The 17,360-nt window shown below is 42.7% G+C and overlaps 1 protein-coding gene across 5 annotated transcripts in view; it reads left to right on the top strand.

The window, feature by feature from the left end:
• The window catches only part of Myocd (myocardin), a 94,475-nt gene extending 86,277 nt beyond the window's left edge, over positions 1–8,198 (top strand). For 3 of the 5 annotated variants that reach the window (XM_087569778.1, XM_087569779.1, XM_087569780.1), the window contains one exon: positions 2,314–8,052. In XM_087569778.1, coding sequence (XP_087425904.1) covers positions 2,314–2,885 — 572 coding nt within the window. In that variant the 3' untranslated portion in view covers positions 2,886–8,052. 5 annotated transcript variants of the gene reach the window in all.
• Positions 8,199–17,360: the final 9,162 nt, after the last annotated feature.

Below are 17,360 nucleotides of genomic sequence, written 5' to 3'. Positions count from 1 at the left end.
TGATATTTTCTAGTTCATTCCATTTGCCTGTGAATTTCATGAAGTCATTGTTTTGATAGCTGAGTAGGACTCCATTCTGTAGATGTACCACATTTTCTGTATGCATTCCTCTGTTGAAGGGCATCTGGGTTCTTTCCAGCTTCTGGCTATTATAAATAAGGCTGCTATGAACATAGTGGAGCATGTGTCTTCTTTATATGTTGGAGCATCTTTTAGGTATATGTCCAAGAGAGGTATAGCTGGGTCCTCAGGTAGTGGAATGTGCAATTTTCTGAGGAACCTCCAGACTGATTTCCAGAATGGTTGTACCAGTTTGCAATCTGACCAACAATGGAGGAGTGTTCCTCTTTCTCCACATCCTTGCCAGCATCTGCTATCACCTGAGGTTTTGATCTTAGCCATTCTGAATGGTGTGAGGTGGAATCCCAGGGTTGTTTTGATTTGTATTTCCCTGATGACTAAGAATGTTGAACATTTCTTTAGGTGCTTTTTGGCCATTTGATAATCCTCAGCTGAGAATGTTTTGTTTAGCTCTGTACCCCATTTTTAATAGGGTTATTTGGCTCTCTGGAGTCAAACTTCTTGAGTTCTTTGTATATTTTGGATATTAGCCCTCTATCAGATGTAGGATTGGTAAAGATCTTTTCCCAATCTGTTGGTTGCTGTTTTGTCCTAATGACAGTGTCTTTTGCTTTACAAAAGCTTTGCAGTTTTATGAGGTCTCATTTGTCAATTCTTGATCTTAGAGCATGAGCCACTGGTATTTTGTTTAGGAAATTTTCCCCAGTGCCCATGTGTTCAAGACTCTTCCCCACTTTTTCTTCTATTAGTTTGAGTGTATCTGGTTTGATGTGGAGGTCCTTGATCCACTTGGACTTAAGCTTTGTACATGGTGATAAGAATGGATTGATTTGCATTCTTCTACATGCTGACCTCCAGTTGAACCAGCACCATTTGTTGAAAATGCTGTCTTTCTTCCATTGGGTGGTTTTAGCTCCTTTGTCAAAGATCAAGTGTCTATAGGTGTGTGTGTTCATTTCTGGGTCTTCAATTCTGTTCTACTGATCTACCTGCCTGTCTCTGTACCAATACCATACAGTTTTTATCACTATTGCTCTGTAATACTGCTTGAAGTCAGGGATGGTGATTTCCCCAGAAGTTCTTTTATTGTTGAGTATAGTTTTCACTATCCTGGGTTTTTTCTTATTCCAAATGAATTTTCAAATTGCTCTTTCTATATCTATAAAGATTTGAGTAGGAATTTTGATGGGTATTGCATTGAATCTGTAGATTGCTTATGGCAAAATGGCCATCTTTACTATATCAATCCTGCCAACCCATGAGCATGGAAGATCTTTCCATCTTCTGAGGTCTTCCTCAATTTCTTTCTTCAGAGACTTGAAGTTCTTGTCATACAGATCTTTCACTTGCTTGGTTAAAGTCACACCAAGATATTTTATATTATTTGGCACTATTGTGAAGGGCGACCCAGGGCTCCAACTGCATATGTAGCAGAGAATAGCCTTGTTGGGGCACCAGGGGAAGGGGAAGCCCTTGATCCTGCCAAGGTTGGACCCCCAGTGCAGGGGAATATGGGTGGAGGGGCAATAAGGGGGAAGTATAGGAGGAATACCCATATGGGGGAGGGGAGGGGAGGGAACGGGGGCTTATGAACAGGAAACCGGGAAGGGGAACAATGTTTAAAATGTAAGTAAATATATCTAATAATTTTTTTTTTAAAAAAGGAGTGGTTATGTGGAATAAAACAAAATATAAGCAGATGGGATGCTAAACGAATTGCTTAGAAGAACACACGCAGGTCTCTATCCTGACCTAAAATGACTGAGTTGCTGGACAGTGTTGCTTGGTAACCAAATAGTGTCATTTGGGCCACTGAGTTATTATCTAAACATCAGTGATGAAAAGTCCCCTCAGCTTCAGACCTGGCCAGGACAAATATTAAAGGGCTTATTTTTCCCTAAAAAAAAAGAAAGAAAGGAAGGAAGGAAGGAAGGAAGAAAGAAAGAAAGAAAGAAAGAAAGAAAGAAAGAAAGAAAGAAAGAAAGGAAGGAAGGAAGGAAGGAAGGAAGGAAGAAAGAAAATAACAAAGTAGATGTTCCAAGGCATGGTGTATTTTGGGAAACCTTAGGAAAGAGAATGGAGAGACAGAGCAGGTAGGGGCAAGGCCAGTGATGAGCAGGGAAGCGTGGCCATTTTCTCTGTTTTCCTTAGAGCAACTTATTTATCCCAAAGACTCATCACGTATGGTCAGTTTGAGGCGATTTCACAATTCACACTGTGCTTTGCCAACAGAAATGCCAGCGGATGCCAGGGAAGATCATTCATGTCTTCAAAAAATCCCAAAGATACCTGGGTCCTCCTGCAGCCCAACCACCATCCTCCCCAAGTCCTCGGCTTCCTTTGAACAGGCATCTTCGGGAGGCCAGATCTCCTTCGATCACTATGCCACCGACAGTGAGGAACACCTGGAAGTCTTATTGAATTCTCACAGCCCCATTGGGAAGGTGAGCGATGTTACCCTCCTCAAAATCGGAAGCGAGGAGCCTCCTTTTGATGGGATCATGGATGGCTTCCCAGGGAAGGCTGCGGAAGATCTCTTCAGTGCTCATGAGCTCTTGCCTGGGCCGCTCTCCCCTATGCATACACAGTTGTCACCTCCTTCTGTGGACAGCAGTGGTCTGCAGCTGAGCTTCACGGAATCTCCTTGGGAAACAATGGAATGGCTGGACCTCACTCCACCTAGTTCCACACCAGGCTTCAGCAACCTCACCTCCAGCGGGCCCAGCATTTTCAACATCGATTTTCTGGATGTCACGGATCTCAATTTGAATTCCCCTATGGACCTCCACTTACAGCAGTGGTAAACACCTGAGGTACAAGTGTTATGAGAGCTCAGTAGGAATTCCATGGGGGAGAGCACACAACCAGAAATGTGTGATCCAAAAGATAAAGGGGAGAAAAATGGGGAGAAAAAAAAACGGGATGGAGGTTTCTGTGACAATCAACCGGAACAGGAGTCAGTCATTAAAATATGTGTAATGTAATATCAATAACTGTTAATAACTTCGGTGATGCATTCGAAATGTGCCTTGTTGGAGTAAGAGTGCCAAAGATGTCTTTTTCACCGCCTTAGCTCATACCAGTACCTTTTTAGCCCACAGTCTGTCTCAGGCATTACTGGGACGTAAGTTCACACTATATAGTCTGTCTCAGGCATTATCGGGACATAGACTGACACCATTAGCTTTTGTTATGAATTTACTAAACTTTCTGTGCAAGGAGAACAAATCCTCCTCAAGGAGCACAGGGAAGTCCCTCAACTATTCCGGAAGCCATCCTATGCCTGAGGCAACCCCATCCCGCCCCCTCCCCACACACCTGTGTGTCCTTCTAACTTTCAGAAGAGCAGGGCCTATTTCAGCCAATAGAGTTCTTAAGGCAGAATAATCAGAATGGTCAGAGGGACAGACCAATCAATTCCCAGGAGAGCAACTCAGTGTCCCTCAACCCCCGAATGGTCCCACTGGACTGGCGATCACTGGCGACAACTAACTAGCATTATCCAGAAATCCACCCAGAACACGGTGCTTTTTAGCCAGTAGACCAGTTTTTTTTTTTCTGCTACCTCTATGCTCATCAGTGATGCATAGCAGGTGAGAAACTTGAATCACAACAACTTCATGCTGTGGATGGAGACTCCTGAGGCTCTCAAATGCTACCACCTCTAGTTCCATAGACCAGAGATAGATGATCAGAAAGGCAACTGGAGGCCCAGGGAGCCGTACTGGGACAAGTAGAATTGGAGAAAATGCCATTTAACATTCCGGGAAAGAAATACCATGGATTGCTATTACATGAGCAACACACAGGGCCAACTTCCTTTTCTTCTTCTTTATCTTTCTTTTCTTATTGTAGACAGAGGGAATTCACCTCAGTTTATTTTCCTCTCAGTACTTTTATTTCAAGATATTAATTCTTTATGATTCTTTTGCTTTTGATTCTCTCTCTCTCTCTCTCTCTCTCTCTCTCTCTCTCTCTCTCTCTCTTACTCTCCCTCTCTTGGAAAGGAGAGGTTTCAGCTCTAACAAGCTACCGTATTCCTATTAAAGCCACTTTTTTAGAACATTAAAGTCCAAACTCTCTTGCTAAACTCGTTCTTCACATGCACATTGACTGCAAACAGAATTCATAAGAATTCCCTTAGGAAGAAACTGGGGAAGTGGCCCATTGGTCACAAAGTTCTTTTTTTTTTTTAACTCTTGTTTGATTTAAGGATAATCTTTGGTTTGTGTTACTCTGGAGACATTGGAAATCATTAGAGAGTGAAGATAAATCAGGGGGCCATGTAAAGTAGAGAATGTGTCAGTCAGTTTTCCAAATGAGAGCACAATTGCACACCATAAACAACATGAGAGTGAAGGATCAGAGTCTTGGGGAGTTTTTCTTGTTGCCCTGTGTTTGGTCAGGGCACTGGGGACTGAGGAAGACAACACAGATTGCCCGAGTCTCTCAGAGGCTACTGTGGCACCAATTCAAGTATTACAATGTTGCATGCTGTAGAAAGTAGCTGTTGCTGTTTTTTGTTTTGTTTTGTTTCGTTTTGTTTTAATTTAAGTCACCAAGGCACTGTTTTATTCTTTTGTAAAAAAAATTCACTGTGCACTTATAGAGAAAATAATCAACAATGTTGTGAATTTTTGAGAAGTTGTCTTTTTTGATAAACCAAAGATTTAGAAATCATTCCATTGTCAACTTGTAAAAAAAAAAAAAGTTTGATCACTGAGTGTTTTTTGGTGACTGCTACTCTGGAAGCCACCAGATCTTATTGTAGGGAAGGAAACACAGATATGCACACATATGTAGTTCTATGCCTGTGTGTATGGGGTATGTGTATGCATACATGCACATGTGTATACAACTGTGTGTGTGCACGCATATCTGAAAGGTGGCATTCAGAGGGCCTCAAACCCTCAGTCCGCTGTGAATGATGTGTGGCCTTTCTCACTATAAGTTGCTGATTGATCAACAAGACTCCACGTTGCCTCTCTGTATGTGACTAAAGACTCCAACCCAATGCCCATAGCCACTTGCTGCAAGTGAACAAGCTCCTCCTGGCAATGAATATGGATTTGAGAGGATCAAGCCTGGCAGTGAATTCGGACACGATAGGACAGAGTGGCTTCATCATCAGTAGCTGCTAAGGCTAGTGCCTTCTCTTACAGAAGAGTCTAAAGGGAGCACGAAACTTGTTCTGACATTCCTTGATCTGCAATGCGCTTGAAAGGGTCTGCGTGATAAACTTCTCATTGTGTTTGTTGCAACCGGAACCACAGATCCAGAGGCAAAGCTTAGCATGAAGATGAAGCTGGGGGAAGGAACCTTATTACCACATTCCAAACATTGCCCTCCGAGGCTGATGTTTCATTTGAGTCTGGATGAAGCTTCCTGCTCTTTTTTAGGCTTTGGATGAACCATGTATGCTATTCCCTCCTTGCTTCTTTGGAAAACAAATCCATACAGTGTCCTGCCTCCGAGACCCTCATCTGAGTGCTAATAATTTTCCCTTTGGGAATTCCTGTCAGGGCGATTGGTTAGACAGCTCTGTTTTTTTTTTTTTTCCAGCTAGACTGTGGGGAACTTTTAAAAATAGTATTCAAACTGATACACACACTTCACACTAGACGAAAGGGAAGATGGCTCTGGTTTGCTAGTGCAAGCCAATACAGCTAGAATGGGTCCCTGGATTCTTACCTCAGTCTGTTCCTACGGTCTCCCTAGGCCATGTGTATGTGTCCTGTCTTCATAGCATAGGTAGGAGATGGGAGATAACTGAGAAGATTGATGAAGACAGATCAAATACGTTTCCTCAGCTGTCTCCTACTACAGTTTTTAAGTTCTTTTAATCGGTCTTGTGGCAATGTGAGCTAAGAGGTGTGCAGAGATGATCACCCTTGGGTTTAGCAATGTTCCTAGAACCTCAAATGACCACATAGTTAGAGGTCTGTAATATTCCCATATTAAGGACAGTCTTGGCAGCCATTCCTATTGTAGTAGCTACAAGATAACAGGTCCTTCTTTATCTAAAGGTTTCCAAATTCTCCCTATGCAAGTTCTTCCAGTAAACTAGGGTTTGGTAATTATGCCTGTGTTCTAACAGTGCTATCAAGATAATGGGATGGGGGGATGGCGAAGTGAAGGAGAAAGGAGGAAAAGGAGGGAGAGGAAAAGAGGGAGTAAGAAGATGGGGAGGAGAGGAAGAGGGGCCAGAGGAAGGAAAGAAGGAAGGAAGGGCGGGAGGGAAGAAATGAGCGAGAGAAGGAGAAAGGGAGGAGGCAGGGAAGCAAAGGTAGGAACAGAGAAAACCATGGCCCAACTTCTTGACCCAGGAACCTCTTGGTTCAGCTATGATGTCATAGTATAACAAGTGAAACCCAAGCATGGAGACAGCAGCTTTCCGAGTGATTCCCCCCCCCCCCCCCCCCCGTTAACAGGAATATCAACACACCCTCTATCTGGACAGTCCGAGGCTCTAAGCCTGCAGCCTTGTGCCTTTCACAAACATTAGCCGGGGACAACGGTGACTAAAACCTACTCCCAAGGTTTTAAAATAGTTCTTCTTAAAAGTTATTTATTTCATATTCAATCAGCTTTCCTAGAGCCAGTAAGGCTGTGAACTCCCACATGACCTGTACTGTCTAGGAGGAGGTGGCCACTTGCTGCTCCAGAGCACACAGACCTTTAGGGGTTGATCCAGCATGGACATTGACTATCTGAGGGAATCACTGCTCCTCTAAGCAAGGATGCTGAGAGCCTCTGAGACCCTCCCTGCCCTTTGCACTCAAATCCTCTGAGCAATGATGAAGGGCTCCTGATTTTTCCAGAAATGGGAGTTTTTGGTTTTGCTTTCTCTCTCTCCTTTTTCATGTAAAACTATCAGCACACAAGCTTGTCTCTTCTCCTAGGCTCACAGAACTGTCTGCCTCTTGTTCATTATTTAACATTCAGGGGAGTTTTGGAGTTTTTTTTAACCAGACAGAGAAGCCCTTTGGAAATAAGGAAAGTTGTAAACTTTTTTTTCCTGATCCTAAATCACCACAGTAAGACATCTGGGCAAAAGGGACAGAAGTGAAGCGGGAGGTGAATATCCATGATGAGTTTCTCTTCTTTAAGAGAAAAGTATGCTTCTCCCCAGCCCCTCGCTGCATTTCCCACATAAAGTGTGCTAGGGCACAATTTGCTGTCAGATATAAAGAAAATTAGAGTCCCGAATAGTCTAACACAAACCTGCAGGGAGGTTCAGAGGCAAATACTTCCGAGACTTCTCTAGACAGAGGACAACAACAGACATGAAGAGTCAGGGTCCTGGAAAAAGATGGTCCCATAGTGATGAGAGCATGTTCAGGTGTGCCCGGAGGTCCTCACTAGGTGAGGACAATCTGTAAAGAATTGGTTTCAAGACAGGAAGGAATCCAAGAAGGCCTTTGTGGCTGTCTGCCAGGGATATTGTTCTAGGATCCACTAAATCCAATAAGCATGAGTGTACTCCCTTCTGATCATAAGGAATCAATGGTACTCCCACAATCAACCCCCTGCAGGGCTAACCACTGGGTACCATGATGGGCACCAGGAGGCTGTGCTTCCTCTGGATGGTTTAGATGGCCTCATGTGCAAAGAAGCACAGTAAGGAGACCCACGAATGCTCTTTAAATGTTTTCCAAAGGAGCAAGACTCACACTGCTCCCAAGGCTCAGTTCCAATGACCTTGTCAAAAGGACCAAGGGCAAAGGATTGCTGGGAAATCAACTCTCGTTGGAACACAAAGCAGTGTTCTGGAAAGATCAAGACATCAAGCATGGTTCTTCCGGCCTCTGTGTGGTGGTGTTTTCATATTGGTCTCCTTTGCTCGGTGTAATCTGAGAGAAATGTGGCTCACTGGGAGAGCAAAGAAGCAATGGCTAAAATACCAAAGTTGGCATGTGTCCTTTTTTAAAGAAAAATGCATATATTTTTAAATAAAATGTTTATTTTAAAGAGATGTAAACATTTTTTTGACCAGATAATGACGATGCCTGGCTGTGATGTTCTTTATGTGTATTGCTTCCTGTTCTCCTCTCAGCAGCTGAAGAAGGGGTACCACTGTGATCCCCATCTTCCAGATAAAGAAACTGAGGCCAAGAGAAACTGAGTAAATTGTCAAGAGTGACTTATAAACTAACAGAGCCCGGTATCAGAATTTGATTTGCCCACCTCCAAAGCTCCGGTCTGTGCACACCGATAGTCATGCTAACACGATGAACACTTTGTGACATAGACACACAAACTGCATTAACACCCCTATTGAAATACGCACATACTCATTCATGTGTGCATCCTGGCCCAGTTGCTGTATTCATCAGATTGGCAACAGTGCCAACTAAAGAGTGCATGGAGTAAGTTGGGGATTAAGATGGCCTATTAGACGTACACAGCATCCCTAAGATGTAGATTCATACATCGGCTTTTCTCACTTAAGGATATTTCCATCTGACTTTTTTCCATTGGAGAACATGTGATCCCATGGAGGAGCTATGATGCTAATGGATGACCTTTAGACCAGAGAGAGGTCCCCAAACCTGGTTCAGATAAGAACTGCTTTTTCTCTGTGGGATAGTTCTGCCTTCTCTCACATTGTTCTTCCCTTACATTGGGACTGTTGTACAACTCATGTATAATTACAGGGTTATGGTTAACATCAGCAAAATGTAACACCTACCACAAGTGAACTCGCTACGAAGGGTCTAGCAGAAATTCCACTGTTGGCTCTCAGTGTCTGAGCTTCTCACGAGTCCCTGAAGTAGTCTGGAGAAGCAGGCACGAACAAGTTCATTCTCATGTCCTGGACCCCCCAAGCTAAAAGAGTAGGGGTCATTTGAACCTCATGGATTAAGAAGGGAAGGTGGAATTTTTAAAAGACATTTTATTGATTCTTTGTGAATTTCACGTTCGTGCACCTCAGTCCCACTCATCTCCCTGACCCTCTATATCCACCCTCTGCTCCTGCAACTTCCCTGAAACAAAATAAAAACATCTCAGTGTAGAAGCTGTGGTGTGTCACATGGTATAGCTTTTTGCCTTAACATCTTTACTTACAAATATTCACTGCAATGAGTCGTTGGTCTGGTTCAATGCCTCTGGCTCCGGATACACTATTATACTTAATCCTCACTGGGACTTCTCTTAGATACCCTGTTGCTATCTTGTGTCATGGAGATCCTGCAGCTTTGGTTCTTCAGGACCAGCCCGTTTGTGTGCTCCAGCAGTTCACAGACGGGGTAGATGTTGGGGTGGACAAACACAAAGCCCGGGATCTCGGCCTGGGTGGTAGCTGAATGTTTAGTCCACTAACTCTCCTGCATCCACGTCACCAGGGACAGCTTGTCTTCTAATGCATTGTATCCAGTATCAAATCCCATGATTTCCACATCTTTGGGGGTTCTTTAGCTCAGAAGCCATGTGTTATGTATCCAAGGCGCCCCTTCTGCTCAACGCGGCTCTTTTTCATAGCAACTCACTACGTTATGTTAAATACGTGTTCTCTCTGTTCCTATAAAGAGTACACATGAGAATGAAAAGATGTACTTCCTTTATTTCCCACACAGCTTTCAAGGAGAGTATCTCCCCTAGATCTCACTGTTTCTATTTGATGAAGCGATAGACACAAGAAAAGCATAGGCATTTATATATGCATTTATGATAAGTAACTCTTTTTACACACACACACACACACACACACATATATGCACAAGTCTGGGCATTCATATACAAATGAAGATTTATTTTTAATTAAACAGGTACATAAAAGCATAAATTTGAACATATTCAGAGGGTGGTACATGAGGCCCAATATGTGCAGACACTGTGCAGAGCTACAGGCATCTGGGACAGAGAAGACAAGCTTTGTATCCAATTTATGATACTTGAATGGGTATACACCAAACCGTCCTGCATGTTAGATTATGTGACAGATATAGCACAGTCCTCGTTCTTTAACAATTCCTTTAGGGCTTTAGACAGGAGTTCCTCTAAGGATTAAGATGTTTGTTCTTGGCTGCATAGCTTCTTTACGGCCATCAGATCCATCACCAATCTACAACACTCCTATATTGAACTGAGTATTTTTCTGTACTGAGGTGTGGTTCATCTAGATTTGGTGGCCGATATATAAAGGAATGTGTGAATCTCCGTTTAACTTTCCCCCAAATAAAAAAATACAAGGCAATATTGCCAGTCTTGCAAGTCTTCCTGTCATTCAGAAGCAACCTGCACCATGATTGGTCATGTCCACAAGAGGGACCATTCCCGAATTGCCATGAGGGGTACATGATTGTCCTACTATACTTGGGAACTTATGTCGAGTTCCTACTAGGGAAGATTGTTAAAATAACTAACTTCAATTAATATTTCAAGACCAAGGAGGGGTGTCTGTGTGTGTGTGTGTGTGTGTGTGTGTGTGTGTGTGTGTGTGTGTGTGAGAGAGAGAGAGAGAGAGAGAGAGAAAGAGAGAGAAAGAGAGAGAAGTTGATTATCATTAATGTGTATGTACATTTATATGCATGAACTGTTGGATCTCCTATACTAACATTTTATTAATAGCTATTGTTCTGTTTTTGTGAGTGATAATGGTTTATGGCTTGGGAGTTCCAGGGGTGTTCCCCAAACGTGGGGACAGAATGGAGTCAAGGTCAGCACCAGGGAAGCTGTGTCTGTTGACATCAGGATGCTTCTCATTTTATTTCAGTGTCTGGGAACTATTTAAATAGCAGTGGGATCTTCTGTTCCCTAAAACTTTGAGGGAAAAGGATTGAAAGTGAACAGGATTGAAAGTATCTGAGCTTCTCTAGATCAGTGTTTCCCAGAAACCATCTTGAGGCTTCCAGCTTCGAGGAGCATTGTTCTTTGACAGGCTACCTGTTTCTTCGGGTTTCTTGCTCTATTCATGCTTCCTATTTTTAAAACACCTGTAACAAGCATATTTTCCTGGCGAATAGCAAGCTAATTTTAAAACCATGAAATATGACAATGCAAAGGCACTCCTGTAATTTTAAAATTATTTTGTATCTGTGATTAAATCCCTTTTCTCCTTTCTAAATCTCTCTCAATCTCTCTCTCTCTCTCTCTCTCTCTCTCTCTCTCTCTCTCTCTCTCTCTCTAGGATGTATTCACTTTCTCCCATCTATAGAAAAGTAACGATCCTTGAAATCAGTTTAATAATTAATGCTCTAATTTCTCCTGTGATCTGTACCAGACTGGCTTTACGGGTGCCCATGCTGGACAAAAAGGTGAGAGACAGCTGCTGGGCTGGGGCTCATTGTCTTCTGCATTACTGCTGCTGTGGTACCCAGAACTCTGCATCTTCTGGTGTTCCCTGGTTCCACAGCAATAGCGTAGTTGGCTGCACACACTTCCACACCTTCCTGGGAGAGTCGTGTAGCATTCACCTCTTCAATTCATGGGACCTTAACCTATGTCACTCCAAAGCTTGGCAGGACTGCAAAATCGGCACTGAAGTTTTCCCAGAGGAATGTAAAACTGTTTGTTCTTTCAGTAGACAGGGTTGAGGGCCATCTTGCCTGGAGTAAGGATATCAGAGCTTATAATGGTAGTGAGCCCACAGAAAAGGTACCTTCTCTCATGGTTAATGAGAAAAACATGTCTGGGTGTGTTAGATCCAACAACAGCAACAACAGCAACAACAACAACAACAACAACAACAACAACAACAAAAGGGATGGAAAGGGCACCCTATAATGGCCCATGTGATTCATGTGTGACCATGATAACAAATTGTCTATACTCTGCCTTCCGCCATTGTTCGAACCTTTGATGAGATTCTCGAAATGATTCCTTCTCTTCAGCTGACAGGCTTGCCATCCCAAATGACTGGAAGGATGGCAATAAGTCCTCCCAACCATCCCTGAAGAGAAAGCCAAACAGCTTTCCCTAAAGTTGTCGTTACCAAAAGTGCCCAGGATTGGCAAAAAGACCTCTGGTGTTCTTTGTTGGAGCTGGGGATGCTCTCTCAGCCCTGGACCCAAAGATGCCAGCTGTAAGTCACGTGACCTTGTAGCAATTTCAGAAACACACACTGGTGTGACCATGGCAGAGGATGCTCGCCCAGCAACCTCCTGGCTAGTTAAATGGAAACGACACCCAATCTTTCTTATGAGTTTTCAGTCGGTGCCTTGATCATTTCCCCCCTTCATATCTCTCAGCTGTCTGCTGGTGGGCTCTCTCTGAATGTATTCTGTGTTTGAGATTCAGACCTAGTTGGGTCCCTGCACGCCTGTAATTAACAAGTTGGCAGTCAAAGAAGTTTGCTTTCCTCCACCGTAGAATGAGCCTCACTTACGTAGTTGTCCTAACTGATCTATTGGTGAGCAATGAGACTTGAAATTGAACTCTCTCTGGAGCATCTAAGTATATAACCTAGGAATCCAGAGTAATGCATATATTCTTCAATACTCTATATCTTTTTAAAATAAAACTTTTAAAGTAGATATTTGAAGCATGGACAGCAAGAAGGGAGTTATTTAAGTGTTTTGCTACAAAAAGAATTGCAATAACTTTCTATGAAAAGGGAACAGCAAGGATGTTTCCTTTGCCTGCCAAGGAAAGAGATGGATCCAATGGTGTGAGCGAGACAGTGCAGTTACCTCACAGCACTCACATGTCAGTCTTCTGATGGTTGTGCCCAGGAGCATGCCCTGTGAAGAAAGGAGAGGGGACAGAGAATGTTTTTGTTACTGAACTGCCTAGCAGTGAGCTACCATTTTCTGAGGTTTCTTTTGTGGGAGATCAACAAATAAAACTCTTTGCTGGAACTTGGGAAAAATAAAGACAAGAGACATGCAGCTTCCTGTGTGTTCTTAGGGTGATGGTAGACTTGAAAGAACACGAATGGGAAAAAAAAAGTGTGTGGCCTTTGAAGGTTTAACAGGAAGTCATACGGGACAATTTCACCCATTTTCCAAAAGCCACATCAGTCTCCTGGGAGTCCTTTCCATAATTAGGCTGTAGCAAAGCTACAGAGCCAAAGATGGCGGAAAAACTGGAGGTGAGAAGCTGGGCGTGGTAGCACATACCTTTAGTGCCAGCACACAGAAGGCAGAGGCAGGAAGGGAACTGGGCGTTCAAGGCCAGCCTTGTCTACATAGCAAGTTCCAGGCCGGCCAACATTACACAGTGAGATCCTGGCACAAAAAACAAAACAACAACAAAAAGCAAAACTGGTGTTGGTACTGCAACCTGCTATACCATGAGGAGTGGGCACACACCGAAATATTCCAGAGCCACCTTGCAGGGACCAAGGAGATGGCTCCGTGGGTCAGAGCACCTGTTGTTTCTGCAGAGGATCCAGGTTTGGTCCCTAGCACCTAATATATGGGACTACATGGAAATAAACAATTTTTATACGGCAATGAAAACAATGAGCAGAATTAACAGACAGGCCACAGGACAGGATAAAATCATTACCAGCTACACTTCAAGTGAGGGACTAATATCCGGGCTTACAAAGAGTTGTAGAAATTAAATAACTAAGAAAATAAAACCTCCAATCAACGTTTACGCAATTTTAAAACGCATTCAATATCCATATCCATCATGGAAATGTAAATTGAAACTCCTCTGAGGTACCTACTTCACGGCAGTCAGAGCAGTTATCACGAACAAATCTGACGAAAAATGTTATAGAGAATTTGGAGAGGCCAGGGCCTGTATTCCTGTTGGTAGGGATGCAAATTAATATCACCATTGTGGAAATAAGTTTGAAGATTTCTCAAAAATAATTAAAGATAGAAGTATAACGTGATCCAGCTATTTCACTCCTAGGTATATGCAGGGAACTCAATATCATACCACGTGTTTATGGCAGCTTTACTGACTATAGGAAAGGACTGGACTCAACCTCATTTCCCATCAAAAGAGGAATGGAAAATGGAAAAGCTATATACACATATAATGAATACTATGTGAATATGTGAAGTTAAGATTTGCAGGAAAATGGGTGGATATATATGCATATATATATGTATATATATGTATATATATAAACAAATGTTCACATGTAGAACAGTATAACTGAACAAAGGAAGAAGAAAGGCTAAATAAATAAATAAATAAATAAATAGATTGAGAAAGGACTAAACATAAGTGACAGACATGAGTTATAAAAGAGGATATAAATGAATTATTTTCCTAGATCTGTTTCTGTTGTGGAGGTTTTTGGTTTTGGTAATGGATAACACATAAGATATATTAATTACTGAAAATTTAGTATGAAGCCCCACAACTTCTGATCTGAATGTCTGTTCTTATTGTACAGAAGTGTTCTATACACTCTGGGACTGGTTAATTTTGGTGTGTGATGCTTTTGTTTATTTTCAACTTTATTACTTTGATAATAAACCTTATTATTTTTGATAGTAGGTTTTATTATTTTGGTAATAAAGTTTATGAAATTAATACAAAAAACAACCTCCCAATACTTTGGGACCTAAGAGGTTTGTTTCTTTGGTGGAATGATATTTATGCCCATAGTTATAAAGGTGATTAGACTCTCAGGAAACCACATAAATTCTTTCTTTGTACTATAGCATGTCTAAGTGGCTTGCCAAGCTGGTTGGTTAAGGACGTATGTTGCTGAGCTTTGGAACTACAAATTCCCCTGTGAAGAGGGATGAAGAGTATTGGAGAGAGTACTAGTAAAATGACTGGCAGCTACCTGAGCTGTGAGCTCTTCTTCGGTTCAATTTTCTAGACAAGGATTACTAAGTGGCAGTTTCTGTGGTGATAGACATGTTCCATTTTGCACGGCCTAATACTGTAGCTATAAGTTACCTGTGGAATATTATAGTCGCTTTCCTATGGTTGCTGTGATAAAATACCATGACCAAGGGCAACTTAGAGTAGAAAGGGGTCTACTTTAGCTTACAATTCTAGTGGAACAGCATCTATCATGGCAGGCAAGATGTGAAAAGCATGGTGGGAGGAACAGAAAGCTGACAAACACACTAACACTTTCATCCTGTCACAGGAAGCGCGCGCGCGCGCGCACACACACACACACACACACGCATGTGCACACACACAAGAGAGAGAGAGAGATGACAGAGACAGACAGACAGAGACAGAAAGAGGGAAAGGGAGAAAGGGGGAGTGGGAGGGACACAGAGAACAGGAGGAAAGACACGGCCATAAATGCTCAAAGTCCACTCACCAGCAACATACTTTGGTCAGCCCAAGATTCCACTTCCTAAACTCACCACCTTCCCAAAAATCATCACTAATCTGGGATCAAAATGTCCAAATCCATAAACCTATGGGGGGCATATCTCATTGAGAAACTGTATGTGGTTCTTGGAAACTTGAAATATAGTCTACAGCAGCTGAGGGGCTACTCATAAATTTTATTTAGTTTGATGCCAAAGCCATTCTAACTCAATGGTTGGCTATGGACTTCCTTATCATATTCCTAGGGCATTTTATTTCACATAAATAAAATTTTGAAGAAAGTTAAGACGCACGTGCTTTTGTTGGCCAGAGCAATCCTGTAGCTAAAGCCAAAGGTTGACAGGTACAGGGAGGTGCCGTCATCCTCCCACAGATCAAAGTCAATCCCACCAGGAACAGAGTATTATTTTCCCTCCCCTTCTCTCTCTTCCCTCCTCTTTTCTCTGGCAAATGCAGTTCACTTTTAAGCATATTTCTTCTAGAAGCAGAAATTACATTTCAGGCCATAGCATGTGTTGGCCGTAGTGCTTTCTGCTCATTGGTAATCTCAGTTTCAGATCTAGCCCTTTTGGCTTTTGTAGGAACTGGGGAGATGCAACACTTGCACGGCCCCTCATGGGATTGACCTCCCACCGCTGCATATGACTTCTGTGCAGGGACCTCGGGAGCTGCCAGACAATCTGATGGAGGTACTTCCTGTCTTTCTGGCAGAGGGCTTCACTACTGCTGCTGTCAAGCATGGACCCAAACGTCAGATGTAACACAACCAAGGTGCCCTTCTTACTCCAGCCAGATGGATGCCACTCTGCTCCACAGTACGCACAGCTACATCACAGTGGGCTTGATGATATAGGGCAGAAGAGGAGGGAGGATATTCTGTGTATATCTCCTTCCCACAGAAAATCACCTGACGAATCATGACCTCAATAAATCACACTCTCTCTGGAGGAATAGGTAGCATTCGATTTATTTATTTTGGGGGTAATGACAGGATCTCTATGGATAGCATCTATTCCCCTTTCCTCTTTCTTGGTCTCATCTTCAACACCGCAGCAGCATGTGAGCTCTTTAGACAGCACGATGTTACAGCCTTCACCAGCTCCATGAGAGCACAAAAGCTTGTGTTCTTAAATTCCAAACTCTCTTCTTTAAAAAACTCCATTTTGTCACATGCGACTCTGATGTCCACTTTCAAAGATCAAACGCACAGACTTGACATTATATTTTCTCTCTCTTTCTTTCTCCCCCATGTGATTATCCATTCTCTAGGACAGAAAGCAGAAGAGGCACTTAATGTAAGGACAGGGTGACTGAGGCACCAAACTCTTTCTTTTATTTATTGAAATTTCAACAGCCACACATATTCAGGGGCCACTGTGCTGAGTAACACAGTTGTGGATGTGACAAAGTATGTTGTTTAAAGTCATATAGCGGTTCCTTGTAACTGACATACCGCAAAGACATGCTTATTAGGGAATCGGTGGCTTTTCACGTTGCTGCGAAGAAATACTCCAGCCAAGTTAAGGCATTAGAGTTAATCCGAACTCACAGTTTGTGGACACAGTCCTTCATAGCAGGGCAGTCATAGCACTAGAACCGGGAGGCAGCTGGCCACACTAGGATGAAGAAAGAAAGAGAGAGAAAAGCAATAACCCTCAGCTCACTCTCCTTTATATGCAGCCCAGAGAACCATGCCGCACACAGTCAAGTGGCTCCTCCTACCTCAGTCAACCTGAACAGTCTCTCACAGACATGCCCATAGGCTTGTTTCTCTGGTGAATCCAGATCCTGTTAATTTGATAATCACCATTAACCACATGTCACTAAAAAAAAAAATTCAAAATCGAAGTACTTTACATGACGTTGACATTACAGCCACATACAGTCAGTGATAAGCACAGGATGCCTTCACTGTTAATTGGCCAGAACTCTTGACCTAATAAGCAGAGGCTGAACTCACAATTAATTAAAGATTTCATGTTCATTCAGCCAAAACATGCCTCAAACCATTATTTGTTCTGCTGGCCAGCAAGATACTTAGATCCATATTTAGGGCATCTTTCAACTGT

Source organism: Rattus norvegicus, chromosome 10 (assembly GCF_021556685.1).
Source record: "Rattus norvegicus strain SHRSP/BbbUtx chromosome 10, alternate assembly SHRSP_T2T, whole genome shotgun sequence".
NCBI lineage: Eukaryota > Metazoa > Chordata > Mammalia > Rodentia > Muridae > Rattus > Rattus norvegicus.
This window is presented reverse-complemented; position numbering and strand designations above follow the sequence as displayed.